General features: G+C 41.4%; 1 protein-coding gene across 1 annotated transcript; it reads left to right on the forward strand.

The window, feature by feature from the left end:
* Window positions 1-21,356: 21,356 nt before the first annotated feature.
* On the forward strand, window positions 21,357-22,870 carry LOC104905852 (BRI1 kinase inhibitor 1). Its single transcript, XM_010694492.4, has one exon. It carries the CDS (start codon window positions 21,491-21,493, stop codon window positions 22,553-22,555), a length of 1,065 nt encoding a protein of 354 aa, XP_010692794.1. The 5' UTR covers window positions 21,357-21,490; the 3' UTR covers window positions 22,556-22,870.
* Window positions 22,871-27,115: the final 4,245 nt, after the last annotated feature.

The following is a 27,115-nucleotide window of genomic DNA, read 5'->3' on the forward strand; positions in this document are numbered from 1 at the left end:
TGAAAATGCCCCGGTTGCCACACAATACAAATCCTTCCTCCTATATGATTTTGCAGATTAGTCACCAGACTCCATTTAGGACAGACACCCGCATATACTTTAGGGAAGTTTATAGCCTTTACCTTAGTTTTAAGAAGAGCAAATAACCCTATATTCTTCTGCTTCATGAACCATCTGATCTAATTCTGTTTTGTAGGGTTATTCATTCCTCTCACATTCCAAAAGCCTACCTTATCCATGAGGTAGGGGCTCCACCCCGCTTTCATCTTGAGCTATCCCTTCCTCCTGCATTTCTACTTCTTGTGCCTCCTTCACCTTATTTCCTAACTGACTTCCTTCTATTATCCTGGTGTTCCCCTGCTCACTTACATTCTCTACATTATTACCAACCCTCATTTCTGGAATAGAAGCTGCAATATTAGCCATAACAGACATATTATTCCCAGATTCTGGGACATTGCTAGTATGTTTCACCACTGCTTCTTTCGTTCTCCACACCTGTCTTGTTTGCACATTCCTCTGTGCAATTTCTTGTTTCTTCTTCCTGCATTGCTCCATGTTGTGCCCAATCCCTCTGCAATCAGTGCAGAATATTGGCTTGCATTCATATTCCACCTTCTGTTCTTGCATATCTGCTTTTTCATTCATGAATACCACCTTATTTGGGAACTCTTGATCTATCTTGACTTCCACCAGCACTCTAGCATACTCTCACATATCCTTCTGAGCCGTAGCTCGATCTGTTCTGATTGACTTCCCTATGATGCCTGAAATTTTACTTAGAGCTCCTTGACCCCAATACTTCAGAGGTAGCCCTGGCATCCTGATCCAAGTAGGCACTACACTCACACTTTCTCTACTTAAATCCAGGTCAGGAGACCAATTCTTGACTATAACAGGCTTTCCATCATAAAAGAGTGGACCTCCATCTATCGCTTTCTTCTTACCGTCCTCCAATCTAAATCTTACCATAAACACTCCATTCTCAAGCATCGCTATCTTCTCAATTCCATACTTCCCCCAATTCCTTCTGATTAATCCATTCACAATCCGATATGGAGGTTGACACCCTAAGATATACCATGCAATTGCAGAATTCTAGTATTCAATCTCTGGTTGTATATCTTCTAGTGTAATTTTCACACATTCAGCATTATTTTCATTATTTTCTACATTCTTCTCTATTTCCAGGTTTAATCCTTCCACTCTAACATTCTCAAACAATGAAGATCTCCAATTAGGATTCGTATTACCTGAACTAGGTTGCAATTGCTGCATCAGTAATGGCGATGGCGTAACCATTCCATTTCCTCCAGTTCGCAATGGAGCTCGCACCGACTCAATCCAAGATTGAAATTGAGAGTTTGTTGCAGAGATATTCCCCATATCTCTCGCATATAATCGATCATTCAACGACGCAATGGAATCATCATCCTTCTCCTCTGACGTCCAACTCAAGTTTGATGATTCTGGCATTTCATTCACACTCTTCAATTTCTTCGCATCCGCTGTTTTAGGATGTTTCTCCTTCTTCTGATTACTCTTCTTCTTTCCGCCATTACCTTTCTTTGATCCTTTTGCCATGGCTTCAGCTTAACGTTGAGGTTCAAATCAGGGAATAACAGAATTTCGCGCGCCTTTTTCCTAGAGAGAGGAGAGAGTTTCTCTCACTAGAAAACTGAACTTCATTTTACGTGATTACTTTTTTGTTTAGAGGTCACTTTCATAACCTTAGAAATCACTCAAGGTACAATCCACCCTACCAAATACCAAAACATCCAAGTATTAGTACTCCAATAAAATTACAACTTTAAAATATTTTAAACCCTCTTAAAAGTGTTTTGAAACCCTCTTAAAAATTAAAACTCCAACTTTTAATGCCCCTAGTATCATACTACCATATTATTTATCAAAGCCCTTAAAAATCCATACTTTGATATTTAAAAATCCAACATAAGTATGCTAATAACAATTTCAGCAACTTATACTATCTTTAAAACCCTTTTAAAGTCACTCTAACATAGTTATAAATATTGACGTACTGAATTTTCATAACTAGTACTTTCATGCTTAAAACATAATTCAAACATGTATTTTAAATCTAAAATTTAATTCCTTTACTATACTAATTATATAATCTGAAATATATATTTAAATAATCAAAGATACAAACTTTAAATATTAAAATATCAAAACAATACTTAAAACATCAAACCTAAGCATTAAAATAATATAGAGGAAGAGAACAACCAAGAGGAGAGCAGAGAAACTCGCGGCAGCCGAGGGGGAAGACCAGCTGTTGTTGGTCGGCGGTGGTCCGACAGTCAAGCGACAGAGGCAAGGAAGAGAGAAAGAAAACGGTCGAGGAGATAAGGAGAATCGTGAGAGATAGAGAATAGAAAATCAAGGTGATGTTTTATGTAATGTGGCAAAATTATGAATTAGGAGAGTATTTATAGGTTCCCCATTAGGGGTCCAAAAGAGAAATGAAATTGATGGGTTATTTAAATGAAAGATGATCATACAAAAGTTATAGATGTTTGGGTTCCTCTATCCCAATATTAAAATCTTTTGTACTTCCACTCAACTAATTAAATATTAAATAACTTTTAGAGTATGACTCAAGAAAATAATTGATTATTTAAAAACAATAAATAATCCTTTAACTTTAAAAATAGTCAACACTTGAATAAATTAATTAACTAAATACTAAAACATATATAAAAATACTTTTAAATATATTTATAAAATTCATTAAATTGTGGGGGATTACAACCACTTTCTGAACAAAAATTAAAACGGTGCCACCATAGCCAATAAACCATCACGTTAACCACGACAACCCACCCAAAAATCCGCCAACACTACTTCAAAAATTCATAAACCTAAAAAATCAAAAAGAAAGAAAATGAAGAGGAAGAATGGATGAATACGTTTTCTTATGGCTTTAGATGACCAAATTCGACCAAGAAGACTCTAGATCTAGAGTTTTATTGGTTGCAAGTCTTACTTTACGCATATTTCATTCTCTCCCATCCTCTTTAGTCTATATACCGCTTCTATAGGTTAAATCGCATAATGATAGTGTAAAATCCACCCTTAAACCATATGGGTAATTTTTTTTTTCTTAAATCTAGCATGAGTTTTTTTTCTTTATACTCAATTACCATGGTAGTATCTAGAAAAAATAGTGTTTTGGTACCTTTTAACAAAACTTAAATTTAGGTTGGTATATCCCCACAAAAAAATTTTAGTGAGGTATATCCCCACAAAATACCCTATTATCCTGGTATATCCCCTCAAAAACCTCTTAACCATATGAATTTTTACATTTTCAAACACTTGTATTGCACAATTGCTTTTTATTTAAAACCATCTTTCTTATTTTTATTTTACTCACCTTTATATATTTTGTTTTCCTTTTCTCACTTTTTTTCCCGTGATTTCCTTTATGTGAATAGTTTTCACGTGTAAACATTAAATATTCACACTTTCTTAGTAGAGTTAGAGAGAAACATGAGTCAAAAAGGTAAAATATTGATATTTTACTTTCCATCAATTGTTTTATGATATTTATTATAATATCGCTTCGAATAATATTTTTGGAAGAATTTATTAAATGTCGATTTCTTGTCTTTTTGTCACAAATTCACTTTTTTTTATATGAATAATATTATTTAACATTTATTTGAAATACTTATCAGTGACATCAATCAATTAAAATTTAGTGGAAGAGCTCAATCTGAAGCAAAATTATATTTAGAAAAATAAAATAGATAATACGAAAATTTTAAAATGTGAAAATCCATAAATAATGTTGAAATGGTTAACAAGGTTCTTATAATATATTCAGATGTCGCCAAAATTTTAAAAATACTCATATGGTACATAGAGATTTTGTAAAATACCATCATTTCACTGCATTTCCTTAAAATAGTCACATTGTTAACTAGTGTACTTTAAACAACTACGCTATGTGAGCCCCGTATTTACTGTATATCACCAATAGTTATAAGGTATATTTTTCTTTTTTCTCTCTCCTCTACTACTTTTCCACCAGAATTAACAATCATTACCGTTGGCGCCACTACCAAAACCAAACAACTTTCTTCCCCATTGCCACCCACCCCCATGCTCATCCTCCCATCCTAGCCCTGCTCCCCAATACCCCTCGGAGCCCACCCTTCTAGTCCCCCTGCCCAGCCCTTACCCCCCTCGCAGCCCACCTACAACCCCCAACAACCAGCCCTACCCTTCTAGCCCCAAGCCCCCTCACACACAACCCTAACCCCGCCAACCCCTGCTCTTCTTTCTCTTTCACCTTTCATCCTCCCCTATTCTGAAACCTTTTTATAACAAAATTACTAATCATCATGTAATCGATTTTTTTTTTCGATTGAACGAGACTGATTTTTTCAGTTCCACCATGATAGGAGACAAAAAAAAAATTCCAATGCTAATTTTTCGGTGGATCGGATATTTTGTTTTCGTTTCCGGTGGAACGGAACCAGAAAAAATGCTAGGCTCCCCCCATGGTGGAACGAAAAATTGGTTCGGTTCGTGCAAAAAAAAATTCAAAACAATTAATAGTTTTGAGGCAAAAAAATATAAATTTGTATAATAATACGGGTGGAGTTTAGTAAAGACGGACGATAAATAGCCAGACCCATTTTAAAATAGCAATTTGGTATTTTGGTGTACTTCTGTTAGAGTTTCATATGTTGTAAGTATTAAAAAATGCAAGTAATATATAGACAGATTATGCATTAATAAAAATATTATGCTTAACAAAATTTCACTCTAGCCTTTCCATAAACATCTTCCTATTTTCAGTTTTTGCTTTTGTATATGATTAATATACTTAATTATATATTAGTTAAAATAAGGAAAATTTGATATTCTTGATCTACTCATTTAGACGTTTAAAAGAAGATCTCACGGGAATTTATTTTTATTGTATGTTGGAAAGATTTAGAACATTATTTTCAAAATAGCTTCAAATTTACAAATTGGAAGATCAGACAAAAATGGAAGGAGTACTCTAATAACACTTGCATTTCAAAAATATTTATCTTGTATAAGAAACTTGTAGTTCATAAACTTTGTGAAGATTTGGATGGAAGTATTTTTGAGTTTATTTTATCCCCTAAAAAAAAAATGAGTTTATTTTACATTCCAATTGCTTGGATTAGGTCAAATCAAGCCTGATTTTGTAATATATCGAAAATTTAAATTCACTTAATTTAATGATAACAATGATTAATAGTTAAGTTTATGCTTTAATTATAATAGCTGACTAAAATTTTGCTATAATTTCATCTTATAATATAAAGATTTTAGTTTTCATTAAATAAACTATTTACATGAATTATTAAAGATGTAAATGAGGATTTTGAGAGTAGTAAATAGAGAAATAATATAATATTTGAAAGTCAATGATGATGACTTCTACTTACTTCGACCTCTCTTCTTCTTCCATGGAAATCAAGAACAAAAAATGAAAAAGAAATCAGGATTTGTTTGCCAACCAAAAGCACCGACCAACTTTACCAAGTCCCTTGTTTTTCTTTAAGCTTCTTGAATTCATCCGTGGTTTCACTATTACCATCAACTAGCTTCAATGTTTTGAGCTTCTACAAAGCCATAGCCATTTGCTTACTCAAACCATTAGTCACTCAAACTTACTCAAATCCCTCTATTTTGTCATTCCATAATTCGCGGGCAATCTTCCATGTCTCGCCAGAAAATGCAGCACAAGCAACCCGTCTCAAGCCTCTTTTTCGCATTTTCTCTCTTCTCTTCTTTACTTCGATACGAAAACAAAAACAATTGTGCACTCCCACGCCTGCCACCTTCGAACCACGCCCCGTCGCCTTCACTCGTCGACCACCAGTGCACCTTTGTGCGCTATCCTATCTCGAACCATACGCACTCTCAGCTCTCATATTCTCTCATCTCTCACACTGTTGGCGTGATTTTCTTTCATTTAAGCAATGTGATCGCATATTTGACTGCCCATTGTTTCTGTCCAGAAATTAAGTATGTTTAAGGTTCCCTGATCGGGTATCAGTTCGGGTATCGTCGTCCTGAGTCAATTTTTCCGTATACCGGAATCCTGCAATACACAAGGTTAGATTGCCCCGAGGATTGTTTTGGGATAGCCTTTCTGACGCTCAAGTCAGTTGATAATCAAGCTAGAGAGGGAAAGTCTAGAGAGAGATGCTCTGATTTGTTAGGTAAGAATTCAATACATGCTCATTGATGAGGCAACTGGTATTTATAGTGCTTTGAGATCTCTAGTCGGAAAGCACTCACAGCTGGAAAGCACCCACTTGAGTGGGCTCCGTGACTCTAGGTGGCAAGATCACCTGTTGGGCCACTTCTTCCTGATGATTGGGCTATAGCTAAAAGGAGCCCAAATAATTATCCTCATGCCAAGGGTGGAGGATCATGGAGATCCATCTGAATGTCGTCCACTTGTGGCGGAACCCCGATCAACTCTAAGACTTTAGAATTAAGAAGTAAATGGCTAAGTGATCAAAATATGGCCGACCTGGTCTCGGAAGGAGAAGGGAGAGTCGACCCGGTCTGTTGAAGAAGGGGAGAGGCTGACCCTGGTCACTTGGAGGAGGGGAGAATCGACCCAGTCTTCAGGAGTGCCGACTCGGTCTCTCGAGAAGGAGAGAGGGGGAGTGCCGACCCGGTCTCTCGAGAAGGAGAGAGAGGGAGTGTCGACCCGGTCTCTCGAGAAGGAGAGAGAGGGAGTGCCGACCCGGTCTATCGAGAAGGAGAGAGGGGGAGTGCCGACACGGTCTCCCATGGAGGGAAGGGGTGTGTCGACCCGGTCTCTCGAGAAGGAAAGAGGGGGAGTGCCGACCCGGTCTCCCGAGAAGGAAAGAGGGGGAGTGCCGACCCGGTCTCTCGATAAGGAGAGAGCGGAGTGTCGACCCGGTCTCTCACGGAGAGAGGGGGTGTGCCGACCCAACTAATGCTTCTGTTCATTAATATGAACTAACTTGGATGAAGAACAAATAAGTTCCAAGCTTGTCCGAGTAGGTGCCTTCTTTACTTAGCCATTTTTTACTAAGAAAGCAGCTCGACAAGGGAGGTGGAGGTCTCCTTAGGCCGAGTAGGTTGCATGCCACTGGGATGACGGGATAATGAGCCCCAAGCTTGTCCGAGTAGGTGCCTTTTTTACTTATCTCATATCTTTTACTAAGAAAGCGGCTCAGCGAGGGAGATGGAGGTCTCCTCGGGCCAAGTAGGATGGACGCCACTCGGATGAAGGGCTAATGAGCCTCAAGCTTGTCTGAGTAGGTGCCTTATTTGCTTAACCAGTTTTGACTAAGAAAGCAGCTCGGTTAGGGAGATGGAGGTCTCCTTGTGTCGAGTAGGTTGGAAGCTACTCGGATGAACTGGCGAACTGGATAGCCTTTTGCCTTTCCTTGAGTGCCACTTGGCAGGTGATGATTCTTGGATAGGGGAATCCCTTGTGATATTTCAACTTCTGGGGAGTTAATGCTTGCTTGTGACGTTCCGAGTTCTCTGTATATCTACCTTTGGGCCAATAAATTCGTTTTAGGCCGCTTAGGAGAGGCCCACTAGAGGGCTCAAAAAATGCGTCCAGGTCCATTATTAGACGCGGTATGGCATGCTCCTCGAGGTGGTCTATAAATATGGGAGGAGGAGAGGGTTGAGAGATCACTTTCCTCAAAATTTCTCTCTCTAAAATCTCCAAAAGCTTCTCCTTCTCTCTCTAGATCCGAGTCGAGTTCGTCCGACCAGGTATGCTGTTCTTTTATTTTTTGTTAAAATTCTTCTTTCCTTTTGATAAAATCGACCGACCCCCTCTGTTGATAAATAATGGGGTGCTCGTCCGAGTCAGTGACACCCCCGGCCTTGCCTCCTTATAATTTGTCCGAGGAGGTAAAGGGAATGGGGATGGTGCTGGTGTCAACTTTAATAAGTTGCCCGGATCCCTCGGCCGTGCCCGATGCAGTTTATCTCTCGAGTTCTCCTTCGCAGGTGGAAAAGGAGGCCGAGGGCACCGTCCCCTTTCCTTGGGAGGTGTCCTTGGCCTATCCCTTTTCGAGGAGTTACTTAGACCTTTACTTATCTTATGGTGTAGTTAGGATAACTATGCCGGGAGACGAAGGTGAAGCTTCCACATCCGGCCAATTCGAGTGTCCCGACTTGGATCCAAAGGGTGGTTAGAGCTCCGAATTTCCCCTCCCTTCATTAAGAAAGGCTATTCTAGAGGATCCCGGGGGTGAAGCAGCGAGGTTTCAAAAAAAGGATCCCTACCTCTTGGTCCAACCCAATGCGTTTCACACGATCTTATCTCCTCCTCCCGGCTGCACAACTTTCTATTACAAGGCTATGAAGATGGGCCTCAGATTCCCCTAACTCAGTTCGAGAAGGATTTGCTGAATGCCTATAATTTATCGCTGGGCCAACTTTCTCCCAACTCCTGGGGCGGTATCTTGGCATACAAGTAATCTGCGAGTTTATCAAGGTTAGGCCGACCGTGACGCTCTGGCACCGTATGTAGAAGTTGGATGAAATGATGGCGGGGGAGTATGGATCGGGTCGGTGGTACTTCCAAGCTAGGAGGGGCTATCAGACGGTGCTGGACCTCCCCTCCTCCTAGAAAGGGTTCCGACAAGGGTTCACCTTCGTCTTCTATCGCGGAGAATGGGGAGTGCTAACTGTGCCTCCATCAACCGAGCCGAATCACGGGATTAACTTCAAGGTGCCCGAACTGGATGATGATGATGAGGTTGTGGCGACTTGCTACATGTGGCTTGCTACATGCAGCTTGAGGCCAACATTGTTAACGGAGGGGAAATCTTCGTGGCCGGCAATTGGCTGCCAAGTTGCGGCTCTTTAAGAACTAGAACTTTCTGACTGCAATGGGATTGAGCCCAACATTCCCCAAGGGTAATTTTGTTGAGGGGTCCGGTTTGCCTTTTTAAACTTGTTTTTCTTCATGATTTTCCAACTTTTGCTTCTCTCGCAGAGCCTTCCCTTGCCTATATCAAAGAAACAGACCTGGAGATGGCTGAGCGATTGACATTTGAGGCTTTGAAGGCGGCTCAAATCCGAGCCGAGCTGAATGCCAAGACAATAAAGAAGCCCGCTTTGCCCAAGATATTCTCATCCGAACCCAACCTTTTTGAGCATCAATATTTCCGTGTTTTTTGACTAACACTTCAATTATTCAGGATTCGGCCAATCCCATGGCAATTGTCTGCACGGAGGCCGACCGGGAGCAAATCAACAAAGCTTGCGAGAAAAATGATACGAACGAACTTTATCGTTCGTGGCTTGACGTTAGTCTCTATTCGAATACCTTTCTTTTTCGCATGATGTTCCCATACTTTTGCTAACTTGTTCTTTGCTCTAACAATTTTCCACCCGATTGACCAACGTTAACAAAGCGCATACATATTTTCAAGGAGGTCAAGGAGCTGAGAGAAAAGGAGAAGAAGCAATTGATGCTATGTGGACTGTGACGGAGGACAAGCGGCTCGCCGAAGCCCGACCGGAGGAGGCCAACAAGGCCATTGAGAAGGGAAAGGCTGCTTGGAAGACCGACCGTGAGACCTAGGAGAAGGAAAAGGCCAACCTCACCATGGCCAAGTATGGCGCTGAAAATGCCAAGGCCAATGTCGTCCAGGTCCAAGCTTACCTGGATCGGAATAAATATAAACTAAGCACGGCAGAGGCGAAACTGAAGGAGGCCGAGGAGAAGGCGTCCGAGGAGAAATGGTTTGCTCACTGGCAAGCTTTCGAGGCCTGCGATGAGTACAACGCCGAGGTTGGGAAAGTATCACCTCGACTGGGCGAGGATGAGGCACTGGATCGGCTGAAGGCTGTTTTGGCCGAGACTTACCCTTCGTTGGATTGGACCACTGTCTCGTATCGGTACTAGGAGATATACGAAGCGGAGGTCGACCATATTCGTGCCCAGATGGAAAGAGAAGACGTCGCGGCCGAGGCAAGGTCGCGAGCTGCGGAGGGCAAGCATGATGAGAGCTCCGAGGTTATCGGGACATTTGAGGCTTATCCTGAGAAAGTGCCTCCTAGCTCTTAAGTTGCTTATTTTTCTGTTTTTGCTATCTAATGCTGCCGATGCGTAGACTTCTTTTGTAATTGGAACTTTTTGGATCAATGAATACAACTTTTTGGGCTTTGTCATTTGCAATTTTGTTCTGACTAACTCTTATCAATTCAAGTAACTTATCAATTAATAAGGCTAACTGGACTGGTGAAGTCGTTCCATTTTATTTGAAAAATATGAGCGAGTATTGAAGTACGAAGTAATTAATAATGTTCAATGGACTGGCTAAGTCCAATTTATTATTGACAAACCGAATGGACTAGTCAAGTACTGCTGCTTACAAAAAGAGCCGAATGGACTGGTTAAGTCCGACTTAGTACAGTAAAGGCCGATTGGCTACATTTCTTACTAGGGAGCTTGTCTAGCTTATGCCCCCATTACAAGTGACAGAAGTTACACATAAAATTTCTTAAGGTTTTCGGCGTTCCATGGTCGTGCCAATGGCACCTTAGGTGATTCTGATCGGAATGTACCGGGCTTGACGACCTATGTTACCCTATAGGACCATCTCAATTTTCCCCCAGCTTCCCTTTGAGGTGTGAAAGTCCTATAGCTTCGACTTTTCTAACGACCCAGTCACCAAGCCGAATCGATCTGACTATACTCGACTGTTGAAGTGCTGGGTGATCTTTTGCTTGTACTTAAAAGATTCCAACAAGTCATTGTCTCGTGTTTCAGGTCACAAATCCAGATTGATAGGCTTCTCTTCCTCGTTTTTATCGAATTTGTAAAAAGTCATTTGAGGGGAAGGTCTGCCAACTTCGACCACGAGTACAGCTTCGCTGCCATAGACCAGGTCAAATGGGGAGTGGCCCATCACTTCTTTTGTTGTAGTTCTGGCCGACCAGAATACTCCTGGCAGGTCATCCCCCCATGCTCCTTTCACTGCTTCTAAGGACTTTTTGATCCCTTTTAAAACTATTTTATTGGCCGACTCAGCCTGACCATTTATTTGCGGCCTTGAAACAGCCGAAAACTTTGTTTTTATGCCAAATCGGGCGCAATAATCTCGGGTTAGACCACTGTCGAACTGCCATCCATTATCCAAAACCAAAGCCCGAGGGACCCCAAACCTGGTGATGATGGTTTTCCATATGAAGGCTTAGACTTGTTTGTCCGTTTTAGAGGCTAGTGGCTCAGCTTCTGTCCACTTGGTGAAGTATTCAATGGCCACGAGCAAGAATTTATGATGGCCAGATGCTTGGGGGAACGGTCTGAGCATGTCCATGCCCCACTTATCGAATGGTAGCACAACTTGAATTATAGTGAGGGGAGTAACTGGAGTCCCAGGAATGACCGAGTGGATCTAGCATGAGGGGCATTTTCTGACCAGTTCTCGAGCGTCTAACTTGAGTGTTGGCCAATAGTAGCCTGCCCTTAGCACTTTTCCACTATGATTTTTCCCTTGATGACTTCCACAAGCCCCTTGGTGTATTTCCCTTAGGAAGTAGTTACTTTCTTCGGGAGTTGCACATTTCAGGAGGGGGTGAGTGAAACATTTCTTGTAGAGTTGGTCCTCATGCCACAAAAACCTACACGACTTGTGCATGACTCGTTGAGCCTCTTTTGGGTCGTCTGGCAGCAGCCCAACCTGCAAATTTCCGACCACATGTTCCATACATGCAAACGTTCGGTTCAAGGCAAGCTGTTCTTTGGCGTGTATGCATGGTGGTTTGAGCACTTCCCATGTTATGGTCTGGGGGGCCGATCCTTCGGCTGAACTAGCCATTTAAGCTAGGGCGTCGGCTTGTTGATTTTTCGACTTTGGTATGTAGTTGATCCGGAAATTGGAGCGCTTGTTGATGACGTCCTACGTTTTGGCCAAGTACATTCTCATGTTGTCCTCCTTAGCCTCATACTCGCCTGAGACTTGACACACTATGAGTTATGAGTCGGACTTGGCGTTGACAGATGATGCCCCGGATAAGATGCATAGCTGGAGTCCTAAGATGAGAGCTTCGTACTCTGCTTCGTTGTTGCACCCTAGAAACTCGAACTTAACAGCGTATTCCAATTTGCCTCCAACCTGGGGATTGATGCGAGGCCGGCTTCGCACTCGATTTTGGGGGTCGGGTTGCGCACTTAGTGATAAAGTCATCTAGAGCCTAGGCTTTGATTTCTCTCCTTGGTTCGTATTCCAGGCCGAAATCAGCGACTTGGTCGGCGCAGTCGGTCATCCGACTAGAGTGATTCCTGCTTTCGTTTACTTTCTGAAGCGGTTGTCCGGCGAGGACTTTGATCTGATGCACTTAGAAGTAAGGTTTGAGCTTCTGACTTGCTATTACGAGGGCGAAGACCATTTTTTGTACTTGGCTTCCGTTCCTCTGTAAGCGTGGCTTATAAAGCAGACCGGGTGTTGTTTTCCCTCGCTTTCGGCCACCAAGACTGCGCTGAGCGCATATTCTGAGACAGCTAGATAAATGAACAAAGGTTCCCCCAACAAGGGAGTTATGAGCCCTAGGAGGGTCGATAGGTGCTTTTTGAAGGAAGCGAAGGCTTGTTCGCCTTCATCGTCCGAAACAGACTCTTTTCTTTTTAGAGCTTTGAAGAAGAATAAGCTCTTATCTGCTGACCGAGAGAGGAAGTGTTTAAGTGCATCTAAGCAGCCGGTCAGGCACTGCACCTCTTGCACGTTCCGAGGAGAGTTTATCTCCATTACTTCTTTGATTTTGTCGGGGTTGGCCTCGATTCCCCTTTCAATAACTAAAAATCCGAGGCATTTCCCCCCTTTGACCCCGAAGGCGCACTTCTTGGGGTTTAACATCATTCGAAATCGCCTGAGCGTGTCCAAGGTCTCCCATAAGTATGATGGGTGATCTGACTTAGCCTTATTCTTTACTATCATATCATCGACGTATACCTCAATGTTCCGACCTAGCTGGTCACTGAATATCTTGTTGACCGTTTGTCGATTTGTAGCCCCCGCGTTTTTGAGGCCGAACGACATCATCTTGTAGCAGTAGACTCCTTGAAGGGTGACAAAGGCAGTATGAACCTTATCTTGCTCGGCCATTGGTATCAGCCGGCATTTGCGTCCATGAAGCTGATGAAGGCGTGCCATACCGTAGAATCGACGAGCCTATCAATTTTAGGCAAGGGGTGGTTATCTTTTGGGTAGGCTTTTTTCAAGTCTGTGAAAGCCACACACATTCTCCACGGCCCGCTAAACTTTTTGACTAGTACCACATTGGCCAACCATTCCGAGTACTGGCACCCTTGTAGAATCCCGCTTCGAGCAGTTTTTTAACTTCCGCCGCAGCCGTGGTGTTCCTTTCAGCGCCCTCGTGCCTCAGCTTCTACTTGATCGGCCTGAACCCCTCTTTAATGTTCAGGTCGTGGCACATGACTTTGGGGTCGAGTTCGGGTATTTCTATTGCCTCATAGGCTAATACGTCCTGATACTCTGTGAGTACTCGGATAATTACCTCCCTTGTTTGAGGGTCCACAACCTTGCCTACCCTCACTGTCCGACCGGGCTCTATGTCGACCGTTACTTCTTCTTCTTCTTCGGCCGGCCGAGGGCGTTCATACTATTTGGGGTTTACTGTGATGTAAACCCCGAAGCCGCTTGAGGGCTGATCTTCTTCTTGCTTTCTCTTTTTCGAGTCCTCTTGGACGTCGATTTTATTTTTCAGGCTATTTACATAGCATTCTCTTGCTCCTTGCAGACCCCATCGTATTTCTTCCACCTTACCATCATTAGTTTCAAATTGCATGAGGAGCTGGTAGGTGGAGACGGCAGCCTTGGCTTTATTCAGAGTGGGCCTCCCCATTATTATGCTGTAGGCCAAGGGAATGTCCACCCCCAAGAAGTCAATCAGTAGGCTTCTCCCTTTACCTTTTTCATCCATCCGGGTGGGTAGCTTTATTGACCCGACTAGCTAGGTGTACAGAGTTGCCCTCGAAGCCGATGAGCGGCTGATTCAAAGGGGTGACATAAAGTTCTCTGCACATGAGTTTGCGGAGGCACTCAAGAGTGATGATGTCGGCGGATGACCGGCTGTCCACTAGCACTCTTTTGACCCTTATATTGGCCACTTTGAGCTCCATGAACAGGGGGTCATCATGTGGTGTATGTAACGTCCGACTCGACTCCCCAAAACTCATCACGGGGCAGTCCGACCGGGGTCGCTGCACATCTAGCACTTGGTGCTTCAAACTCTGGAGGTGGGCTTTACGGGCTCGGCCGATTAGGCCTCCCGAAGCGAAGCCACCTGCTATGACACCAATGAAGCCTTCGGCGTCGCCGCTGTTCGACTCACCCACCTTTTGCTGGCCCTTCTCTTCACTGGTGTGTTTGAGGTAGCGGTTTAGCTTGCCCTGTTCCGCTAGGTTGTCCAAGGATTTTTTGAGTTCCCTATAGTCCTTAGTGGTGTGTCCATGCTCTTTGTGGTAATCACACCATAGGCTCTTGTTTCTTTGGGCAGAAGGCTTTCTGATGGGGGGTGGCCGGGGAAGCATGGATTTATCATTGATGTCCAAGTATATCGCCCTCCGGTTCTTGCTGAATCGGGGATCGTTGTCATGGTCACTGTATCGGTTTGACGGACCCCCTCTTTTTGTTGCTTTGGTTGGTCCTTGTGGTTTCCTTCTTCTTTCCTCTTCTTGCTTCCATCATCCGAGTGGCAACATATGTCTGTTGCCAAGAATCATTTGAGTGGGTTGAAGTCCGGACATTAGGGCGACAAAGGCTACGCATCTTGTAGGTATGTGACCTTCAATGATTCTTCATTGAATCTCTTGATGTAGTCGACCAGACTCTCATTCTTCTCTTGCTTGACCCCCATAAGGTGGATGTTATTCTTCTTCTGTCTCTTCCTTGCCACAAACTGATGAATGAACAGGTCCTCTAATACTGCAAATCAGTAATGATTGTTACGGGGAGCTCTTACTACCAGTTTTGGGCGAGGCTCTTGAGGGTAGTAGGGAAGAAACGACACCACGTGGTTTCGCTATTGGTTTGCACGCTCGTTTGAGCCTTGTACGCGGGCATGTGATTGTCTGGGTCGGTTAGGCCCGCAAATTGCTCAATGAGGGGGTCTTGATTTTAGTGGGAGTGGGGGTTTCCAAGATTTCCTAGCTGAATGGGATCATGAACTTGAGATCGCCGATGTTCAATCGAGGGGGTTTGGAGTGAGTTAAATCGCCCTGCCCCTCTCACTCATTGGCTTTCTTGCTCCAGATATTCCGAGCATCGTATCCTTGGCTGAGGCGCTTCTAGTTAAGAAAGTGCCTAGCCGCTTCAGGCTTACACCTGGTATCTCCCGTTGGAGATTTCAGGACGTGGGTCTCTTCTCCTTGACGAGCTGACCTGTGTCGGGTCGACCCATGATGAACTGACCCATCCTTGGGCGGGGGTGCTCGTCCCGCCCTGATCTTTCCTCATTGTGCCGACTGGGCTCCCTTGCCTCGGATCGTTGCCGGCTAGGCTGACTGCAAGGAGTGCAAGGATTGTGCTCTTCTCTTTGTGAGTGCACGAGAGGGTGTTTTCTTGGCTCGGGAGGATTGTGGAAGTTGAGCTGGGTTTGCCCCTGCTGGAAGGCAGTCATCATATCCATGATGCTGCGCTATAAAGATTGTGGAAGTTGAGCTGGGTTTGCCCCTGCGATGAGAGCGATGTCCATTGCGAACAACAGTTGGGGGTCAACACGTTGAATTTGCTGAGAAGGTGACTGATGGTCTCCTTGAGATAATTCATGGTTGGGGTCCATGGTTTGGACCTTGGGAAACCAACGATTAGGGTAGGGCGCCCGACCCGATCTCTTGTGGTGCGGAGGTGAGTGCCCCCTTTCAGACCTTTGAGCGTGGACAGAGGGTTGCTTACTACGAGTGTTTTTGGTTGGGGTAATTGCTGACTAGCAATGAAATGAGTTATTGCTGAATAGCAAGTGAGGTGAATTTTGCTGAGTGGTGGCGAAGTAACTTTTTGTATTACTCCCCATAGACGACGCCAAACTGTTTATGTCTATAAATTAAGTATGCTTAAGGTTCGCTGATCGGGTATCAGTTCCGGTATTGTTGTCCCGAGTCAATTGTTCGTACATCGGAATCCTGCAAAAGACAGGGTTAGACTGTCTCGGGGATTGTTCTGGGATCGCCTCTCCGACGCTCAAGTTAGTTGATGATCAAGCTAGAGAGAGAAAGTCTAGAGTATGCTCTGGTTTGTTAGGTAAGAATTCAATACCTGCTCAATGATGAGGCAACTGGTATTTATAGTGCTCTGAGATCTCCAGCTGGAAAGCACCCACTAGAGTTGGCACCCTGAGTCTAGGTGGCAAGATCACCTGTTTGGCCACTTCTTCCTGAAAATTGGGCTATAGCTGAAAGGAGCCCAAACAATTAAACTGTTTATGTCTAGAAATTAAGTATATTTAAGGTTCGCTGATCGGGTATTAGTTCGGGTATCATTGTCCTGAGTCAATTGTCCGTACACCGGAATCCTGCAAAGACAAGGCTATACTACCCCGGGGATTGTTCCTGGATCGCCTCTCCGACGCTTAAGGCAGTAGATGATCAAGCTAAAGAGAGAAAGTCTAGAGAGAGATGCTCTAGTTTGTTAGTAAGAATTCAATACCTTCTCATTGATGAGGCAACTGGTATTTATCGTGCTCTGAGATCTCTAGCTGGAAAGCACCCACTAGAGTGGGTACCCTGAGTCTAGGTGGCAAGATCACCTGTTTGGCCACTTCTTCCTGAAAATTGGGTTATAGCTAAAAGGAGCCCAAACACCCATTATGAAGGCTTTATTATAAACGTTTAAGCAGTAATAAACAAGTGTTAGAGGAAGACTAATAAACTTAATTGGATATTTGGAAAACCTTAGTGATAATTAGTTGTGCTTTTAAATAGGACTTTGGATCACTATTGCAGATAAATAAGCTTTTATACTTTAAAATAGTTTTCACCCTAACTCTTCAAACAGCTCCTCCCTTATATCGGACTAATTAAGATCGCGGTATATTTCATCATTGGACCCTTAAATGGGAACACGCGATTACGTGTCTACACACTTTCTCGTCGCGTGACTCTCTTTCCTAACCTTGTCGTGCACAGCTGCTCGGTGCCACTCCACCACCGCCAAAACTCTGCGCCACCATCACTCTGACAGTCTTGCTACCATGCATCCTGCTGCGGCCACTGTTATTTTTCCTTACACACCCCTTGCTTCCTTCGTGAAGCTATTCTAGGTACGTGTTAATTGTTATACACATTTTTATTTTCTTTTGAGCCTAAGTCATTTATAATATAACTAATAGTTGGCATGAAATAATCCAAACTAAGTGTTGGACTAAAAAGATTAAACTAATTTGTACTTCTATTTTGTGGTTAAGGCAACTAGTTGGGCTAATTAAATAAACCAACAACCTCACTTTTCTTCTTGGAAATTTTTATTAAAATGTTAATGGTGTTAATTTATGAACTAAATGATACTCAATAATTTATGTATTACTAATACTCAGGCCTACTTATATTAACTTCCTTTGTCAATACAATATAATATGACAAATCAATAACCGTGGACGCTTTGATGATAACTTCTAATTAAATTGTTATGCTAATACTAATGGTTCCAATTATGTAATATATATTTAGCAATAAATGACTAATCAATGTTAACTTTGGACTCTCTTGGTAATTACTTTACAAGTTTACTTATAACTATATAAAATAGTTTTAATACTAAGTTAGTAATATGAGTTGTTTACATAAATGGCTAATAATTGTAAAATGAAAATAAAACAGTTACTTCACTCATTTGTTAATTAAGGAGTCACCTTCATAAGTTAAGAACAAATTAAATAAGAACAACTATAGACCTTCTTATGACTTAAAGTAACAAGTATGACTTTATTAATAGGACAAGATAATAACAGTATGACGAACCTTATGACTATAGATTTACTTTAACTTAACTATAAGCTATAGTTAACAATATCGACACTTAAAGGTTCTAATGATATGTATATTAATATCACAACTCTATAAGTTACAGTTAACAATATCAACACTTAAAGGTTCTAATGATACATATATTAATATCACAATTCTTGGCTAGATTAAAAACAATAAAGGATATTATTCGTCTCTTACGGCTATCAAAATCTTTAAGTAGGAATTCAGGTAATGTCTACTGTTAACACCCACATTCCCCTTCTAATTATGTTTCTTGATAGTTATTATGCTACTATTTTTCTTTAAACATGGATTGGACGACATGAAATGTTTTATGATATTATGAAGTAATGTCATATAATGATAATGCTACGAAATTAAGATAATGATGTTAATGAATGGGGGAAGTGATATGACTCTTACTTTCCAAGATGGTTAAAAGTAATGAAACTTGATAATAAAAGTGAAAATTGGTTCTTAGGAGTATTCCGTTATGTTGGTCGTGCATGTTCCATCCCGACGGTTCTACCACCTTCTGTTGGGGAATATAATCTCCTGTGATACCCGCATTTTGCTATACTACCTTCTGTTGGGGGATAATAATCCCCTATGGCTCCCGTACTCTTTTATGCTACCTTACATTGGAGGACTACCATTCTCTGTGGCTTATGTTATACTCGTTAAGTTACAAATAAAGACAGTTTATGACCCATAATCAACAGGATTCAGTTCAGATTATGCTGTCGATTAAGGTTATGTATGTCCAGGACGTTATATGTTTTTAATTAATTTTTTTAAAAATTGGGTGAATTCTAGATGATTTAATTTCAAGTATGATCGGATATGGTATTTGCAGCGCAAAGGCTACACATACATTGGGTGTATATGGGCCACACATACATTGGGTGTATGTGTTATTACTAAAATGTATATTGTTACTAAAAATATTACAAATTTAGAATGTTTCGACAAATAATTTTGTTTTTAATGATCTATTCTTTATCTTAATTTAAAAAATATGTTTTATGGAATTTTCTTTGTTTAGATTTGTATGAATTCTTTGTTTAAAACAAAAAAAAGATTGTAATTTTTTCTTCAGATTACTCATATATTAATTTCATCTTATTCATCTTCACCATTTTTCTACTAAATTTTCCTGTCCTTTTCAATTATTTAATTTATTTGTAGAAAAATAATGTTATATTTTAATCCTTACCATGTAATAAAATTCAAATCGAAATATAGTATTTCAATTGTCTATGTATTATGTAAATTCAAATAGAATTGAATAATAAATCAAATTCAAATGATTGATGTTTCTAACTTTTTAAACAATAGTATACATTTTAGTAGTAACACGTTTAAAAGGTATAATTTTAATAGTACTCGCTCCGTCCCAAAATATAGTTCCCATTTCCATTTTTTATTCCACATTTTTCCGTAACTTGTCTAGAAAAATCGTGTCCGATCATTTATTTGCTTCTTGAATTTTGTTTTTTCCTTTTATTCAACCAAAATGTTACAATTAATGTTCTTTCACCAATTATTCTTCATTCTCTCTCCTAAAATCATCTTTTCCCATACAACATTTATTTAAATAAACAAAAAGCTTTTATTATTCCTCTTAGATTCTACATGCATAACTTACCGTGAAAAAAAGGAAATGAGAACTATATTTTAGGACAGAGGGAGTAACACATACATTGATACATCCAATATATATGTGGCCCGCATACACCGAGTGTATGTGTATCATCTCTCGTATTTGCAGATGCAGCATCGTACCACATTTCAGCAGTTCAAGTTCCTCGTGCGCAAACATAGAGAAAGCCAGACTAGAACAAAAGGCACATCGACAAGAAAGCATGTAATTGCGTGCAAATTATGTTCAACTCCTTAAAACTCATAAAACAGTAAACTTACCTCATCCATTCAAAGATTCCTCTAAAATACAAAAATTATCTAAAGACAAATATCGGTATGTTCACAAAGTTATCTTGATGTTGCAACTAAAGCTCATTATTCGCATTAATTAACTATTAACCCCTAAGACTAGCTATATTAGCTACCTATAAATATTTAACATGGACCCGCCATTCTCAACTTATACAGCTAATTATCAAATCTTAAATCTCAACACACATTCTATGGACAACTCTCTCCCGCTTCCACAACACCCACAACACTATGTCAATCTCTTTTATATGTTATTTCCTTCATTAGTATAGTTAAATTACGTGGATTAGTCACGCACATAACAAAGATACTAGTTTTTAGTCTCACACACTGTCACTCTTGCACTTTAAAATGATATCACCAAATATCACTTAATTTAATTGTTTAAAATTTTGTATGTGTAAACATAAAGTGAATGGGATCAGATCTTATAATACTATGATTTTCTCATATTCTTTTATTGTTTTATAGTTATTTAAAGTTGTGTATCGGTTTATCCTCTTTAGGACATATTCGGCAAAACTAGCGGTTCTAGTAGCTGTTAGTGATTGCTATAGTTATAGCTGTTTGGGGTAGCTGCTAACTATCTATTAGTAGCTGCCAACAACTAACGATTGAATTAGTTTTTTAATTAGAAGTGTTTGACAAAAGTAGCTGTTGAAATTATAAAAGACAAGAAATGACATTTATTCTAATATGAAATGAACTACAACAGTTTCATATATTCGTTCAATTGTTAGAATCAATATTTATTTTTTCAATAAATTTACACAAAAAGTAGTATATGACTTTTTAGCTGCTTAAAGAAATATATAGATCTAATAAAATATTCAACCCTCGAAAAAATTTTATTACATATTTTAACTAAAATATATACGTATAATATTTATCTTTAATATATTTAAATGACTTGTCTACTATTGTTAAAAGAACATTGAAATATCATAAAATAAAATAATTAATAAATAGTAAAACGAAAAAGAAATAAAAAAACATTCGTTACTAATTCTACCTTATGCTATTATATCGTATTTATTTGCTAGACCGCTCTATCTAAATCACAAACGTTCTTTGTAGTAATGTTCTAGAACCACTATCCATAATTTACTCCTAACTGCAATCCGCTAGTACAACCACTACATAACCAAACACTCATAATCTTCTTAAGTAGCGTTTTGATCTTGTAGCTGAAAAGCTAGTACCAAATAGAGCCTTATATTGAACTCATAAAAACTAAATAAAGTGATATTTAATATAATCACCTAGGTATAAGTGCCCACCACACATGATATAAGTGATGTTAAAAATCAGAGGTCGTATTACTGATATATGATGTCATACAATAGGCCATTTTTTTGATTTTTTTCTAATAATTTAATTCGTTTTCCCCTGCTGCAGACTGCAATGTAACATTGTTCATAAAAAGACATTCGCACCTCCAAAACAACTTATTTCTATATTCTTCTCCCCAAAATCTCTCTCCTACCATCCTTTAATATCCTGAAAACTTGAATAACCATGGAAAGTCAGCTACAAGAAAATATTAGAAAAACAGCAGAAGAAAACCGAAGCAATCTAGAACCGCAGCAGCAACGAGCGACACCAGCAACAATAGCAAATTCATCACCAGTTATATCAGCATCTTCTTCTCCATCCCATGAATTTTCCTTCACTATTTCCTTGCATTCATCTACAACAACAACAGCAACGTCAAACCCTGCTTCCATAGATAAATCAAAGCAGCAGCAGCAGCAGCAGCAGCAGCAGCAGCAACAACAACAGTCACAACCGCCTTCGTTAGCAATTGATTTATCACCAGCAGATGAAATCTTCTTCCATGGTCACTTGCTTCCTCTCCACTTCCTTTCTCACCTCCACACTTCCTCGCCTCGCCCCTCTACACATTCACTCGACAGTTTTGCTCTCCCCAACAAGCACGAGTCGAAAGACCGTACTACAGAAAACAGCAACATCAGCTGCAATACTTGCAATGAAGACGATCACTGCATCTCATTCAACAAAGAGAATGATGATGAAAGCAACATCGAAATCAATCTCCACAGCTGTCAAACAGCAAAAGAAGGAACAAACGATAAATCTAAATCATCTTTTTCCCTGTTTGGGTTGTCAAAACGGAAAAAAGCGCCAACTGAAGTTAAGGAAAAATCATCATCAGAAGGGATTTCAGAACACAAGAGCAGGAAGCTCAAGTTTGATGTGAGTCAATTTCTGAAACGATATCTGAATATGGTGAAACCTTTGTTATCTCCTAGAGCAGGCAGAAGAGACAACAATGTCCGAGGTCGACGACAGTCGTATTCTTTCTCAGGGACGGTGACTCCGAGAGATAATAGAGAAGGTCTGATGAGAGGAAAGAGAGGTGAGTTTTCGGCGCCGGCGTCGATGAGGACTTCACCTACTAATAGTGGCCTTCTGCTGGCTACTGCGGGGGTAGCATCACCTGTAAGTGATAGCACCATGGAAGAGTTGCAGGCTGCCATTCAAGCTGCTATTGCTCATTGCAAGAATTCCATCTCATCTGAAGATAAATCACAAGAGCTATCCTCAGTTCCTGTGAATTAGATGTTAGTTCCTTGAATTAATTTTGTATCGTAATATATATATTTTTAGTGTATATTATACTCTTTCCTTAAAAAAATATGCTAATGAGAAACCCAAAGAAGATGGTGAATAAAGGGAAATCCACTTTACTAGGGGTCAGACTTGATTCTATAATCTCAAAGATCGGAAGAAGTGATGCTTATACCACTCGGCCAACGCGGACTGGTCAGTGTATATATACTATAGGTGAAAGGATGCAAGACATTGAGTATCATAATTGTCGAATCAGGGGAAATTAATTTTAATTAGTGCAAATTCTTTCCCTCTCTTATTTTATTTTTTCTTTGCCTTTTGTCCCCCTTAATTATCTGGTTTTGTTGGAAGAGCTTTCACCTGGTTGGTTCGATCCTTATCACCTGCGTTCCAACTTTAGTTGCGGAGATTTTGTTGTGGTTTGCGATTATTGAGTAAAAATTACAACTTTTTAGTCGAGATGTACGAACTTAGGATTTATCTATAAGTTGGAAGCCCTTATCTACATTAACCTTATCAGTTTTGTGTCTAATGTTAGATTTTATCTAAAGTTGGAATCCTCTTATCTACATTCACCTTACCAGCGTTATGGAATGCTGGTACTCATTTAGCAAATTTCATATTAAAAAAAAAAACCTCATGAGAACTTACAACACCAATCCTCCATATAAACCTCATAATGTTTAACACAAGTTTTTTGATCTTCCAACCAACTACTAATAATTGACTAACAATTGTATATTGCTTAGCTTGTAACAGTTCCATCCGGGCCTGCCTTACTAGTTTTTCGCTAGCAGCTCAAAGAAAGCCAACCCGACAAGCTTGAGGTGATATGAATATAATTTAATTAATTATGATGATCGTTTGTAGGAAATAATTATATTTGTTAATCATGCGAATTCAAATCGTAACTACCACTAAAGGATGTAGATGAGGCTAAGACCTTGACTAGAATTCCAACAATTAGCCTTGATGTGAGCCACAACATGATAGCGAACATGATTTAAATTTTTGTCATGTTTAGACACAAATAAAGTGCTCAAATAACTAAATACACACGTAGGTAGAATGAGAATTATACGCACGATTAACATGAAGACTAGATTATGAAAACAAAGACCAATAACAAAGAACATGTACCAACAAACATATACATATGTTCATTTGAATTGTTGTCCATGTACATATGTTTATTTGGCTTGTTATTCATGTACACAAGTCCGACTCAATAACGATCCAACTGCTTTAGTGGAATAGGGCTCCCCAAAAATTTGGAGGCCCAAATTTGGTTGCAAATGGAAAGAAAAAAAGAAAAAATATTATTTGGAAATCCAACATACTCACACGCAAGAACATAATAAGACGTTCCATCTTCTTCAGTCCATAGTTCTCTCTCCTCTTCATAAATCAAAATTCTAGAGGTGATCATGGGCCGGGGTGCGGTCAAAAAAATTTTGCCCATTGGTCGGACTGGGCCGAAAATCGGGCCGAATTTTTGTGTCCAAAGCCCGCTATTTCGGGCCTAAATTAGCGGGCTTTAGTGGGCCAAAACGGACCGGACCAAAGAATAGACTAAAAAGTCGTTTTTGGCTTGCCCAAAGCCTGCCCAAAGCCAAAAAATAATACAAACGGGCCGGGCCAAACAATTCTGCCCAAAACCCGGCCCAAAAACGGGCCGGGCCAAAATGATCACCTCTACAAAATTCCCAACAAATCATAACATTATTCAACTTCCCATATTAAAACTAATAATGATCTCTTTATTTGATGAAATCATCATTTTCAATCTTAATTTAGCCAAAGAAGCTCAATTTCATTCCTCCTTCCATCTTTTTAGTTCTACTCAAGAACACCATATCCAAGAACCATTTTAGCCAAAGAAGCTCAATTTCATTCCTCCTTCCATATATTCAGTTATAGACTTCTAATAGGAGGAAATGTTTTTGCTATATATTTGCGATTCAAATTCAACTACACTCTAACTCATATCCAAGAAATCGATTTCTTTTACCATCCAAAAAAAAATTTCAAATGTTGGTTTACTAATTACCATACGGGAAGAATAAAGTCTTCCCTTTTGATTGTGGCAGGACGAAGGTGAAAAATAAAAAATTAGTGGGTTATTTTGTTATCAAAGTTGTTTGGGCCCAATACTGCCCAATGGGCTACTGTATGTCCCAAGCTGCTTGCCAGCATGGCAACCTTTCAGTGGGACCCACCCACCTTAAATCCAGTGCCAGCATGGCAGCAGGTAGAGGTGGCCAGGGGCCGTGCCGGGACGGCCCACGTGCCAAGCCCACGTGCCTCGTGCCACAACGTGCCATGCCAAAACGGGCAAAGAAATGCTCGTGTCGTGCCGGGATCGTGCCAAGTTGTAAAATCTAAGGCCCATGCACGACCCGACCCACGTGCCGTGCCATCGTGCCTTATACAAATTTTAATTTATATTATGAAATTTTAACCAAAATAAGTGTGCCAACTTGTGGGCCGACCCGTCATGCTCGTGCCGGGTTCGTGCCAAACTTTTAGAATGTTGTTCATGCATGGCCCACGGCCCACCGGTCGTGCCGGCGTGCCGTGCCGTGCTCATAGCGGGCTCGTGCTAGGCCGGGCTCAAATTGTGCCGTGCCGTGCCGGCTATCGGGCCGGCCCGGCCCATGGTCAGCTCTAGCAGCAGGTACATTTTTCACATATTCCAGTATCTATAAATAGAGGGCAAATCCCAATTTATTGAAATAATAACTTCTAGACAATCTACTTCACAGATCCCAATTAATACATATCAACTGACTTGATCGTCAGAGGGGCGATCCCAGATCCACCCCCGGGGTAGTCTAACTCTCATCCTGTGCACGTCTCCCAGCAATCTTCGAGCATCTGGCCTTCATTAGTCCTAATCTTGATCCATCCCGTATAATACAAGTTTTTACCCGAAACAGGTTGGCGCCGTTTATGGGTTGCATCGAACTAAAAGCTATGGCCATCACTCGGAGAAACCGGAGACGACAGAGGACTCCCACCCCCTCTCATCACTCGAGAGCACCATCTCATGAGGTGGCTGACGAGACAGCGGAAAACCCCCGGCATACCCCCATCCTCTCGTCTCGCCACAAGCACATCCTCGAGGAGGTACACCCTCGAGAGGCCACAAGTTTAGTTAATCCATGGGTGCCTCGAGCCAGGATAGCTCAAACCCCAACAGGCCCCCCTCGATATGAGCATACCAGCCCTAATCCGGTCACTCAACAAGATCTTCAGTAGCTCGAGGATCGTCTCAGCGACAATTTCGAATGCGGCCTCCGCGCTTTGATATTGAACTTGCAGGCTGGAGGAGGGGGGGACCTCGAACAGACCCCCTCTGCCTCCCGTGCCTCGGCTGGTTATTGGTCACAATCGGGCAAGGAACTTCGACCAGCCCCAGGTCATAGCCCTCGATCCGCCGAGTTCACCACGGGTATCTCGAAGGGTAGCTCAGATCGCCCCCAGTAGAGGAGACGCACGACATGTGATTAATGAGCGCCACCTAAGAAACGGCAATCAAGACGCCCGCGAAGTCTTACACGAAAAACGGGCACAGTCCAAAGCAAGGGATATGCCTCCCACCCCTAACCGAGAATAGAGGGAACCTCGAGAGGGGGAACCTCGAAAGAAAGAGCCTTAGGAGCAGAGGGAGCCTCAAAAAGAAAGGGAGCCTCGACATCGTTGGGGTCATCGAGAAGGAGCATCTAGTAGCTCCGAGTCCACCCACGAGTTAGAAGCTCAAATAGGCAATCTGGGGTTCATAACTCCCTTCGGGTAAAATATTATGAGAGCCATCACCCCTTGTAAGGTCAAGATTCCTCCCATCGACCACTATGATGGAACAACTAACCCACCTGGCGGCATTTAAGGCACAGATGAGTGCAAACTAGCAGCGAGGCTGCGTGGTCTAAATTTTTCCCAACCACTTTGAAGAGGTTGGCCTTGACCTGGTTCACGGACCTCCCCTCCGGAAGTATATCGAGCTTCGCGGCTCTTGAAATAGCCTTCAAGCAGAATCTCATCGCCGGTAGAAGACATCGGAAAACCAGCATTCATCTCATGTCGATCAGACAGCGGACATATGAGGAGCTAGCCGATTACATCAAAAGGTGCAGTGAGGAGTCGCTAAGGTCTCCGACCTGTAGGACAGCGTCGCATTCACTGCGCTCATGTCCGGGTTATACCCCTCGAAAAGATTCGAGCTCAAGCTCGCGGAGAGCGAAGCCTCATCATTTTAGTAAGCTATGAACCTTGCTCACAAATTCATTCAAGCCTCCGACATCTGCAAAAACACATGAGGAGCCCGACTCCGGAAAAAGAAAGCACAAGTACACTGCTCTAGCGGACAACCCCAAGGATGTCCCTCGAAAAGAGAAAGATAAAAAACCCCGGTTGGAGGACAACAGGCACGACCCTCAATATAATTTGAATCGAAGAGAAATCTACCTCGACATCAAAGGAAAGTACCCCTTGCCGAAGCCGAACCCCATACGGACTTTCGTCAACAAGCGGGATAAAAGGCTTTGG

This window comes from Beta vulgaris, chromosome 1 (assembly GCF_026745355.1).
Source record: "Beta vulgaris subsp. vulgaris cultivar EL10 chromosome 1, EL10.2, whole genome shotgun sequence".
Taxonomy (NCBI): Eukaryota; Viridiplantae; Streptophyta; class Magnoliopsida; order Caryophyllales; family Amaranthaceae; genus Beta; species Beta vulgaris.

Excerpts from the sequence above, each read along its gene's own strand:
- LOC104905852 (XM_010694492.4), top strand. The coding sequence starts at position 21,491 with ATGGAAAGTCAGCTACAAGAAAATATTAGAAAAACAGCAGAAGAAAAC.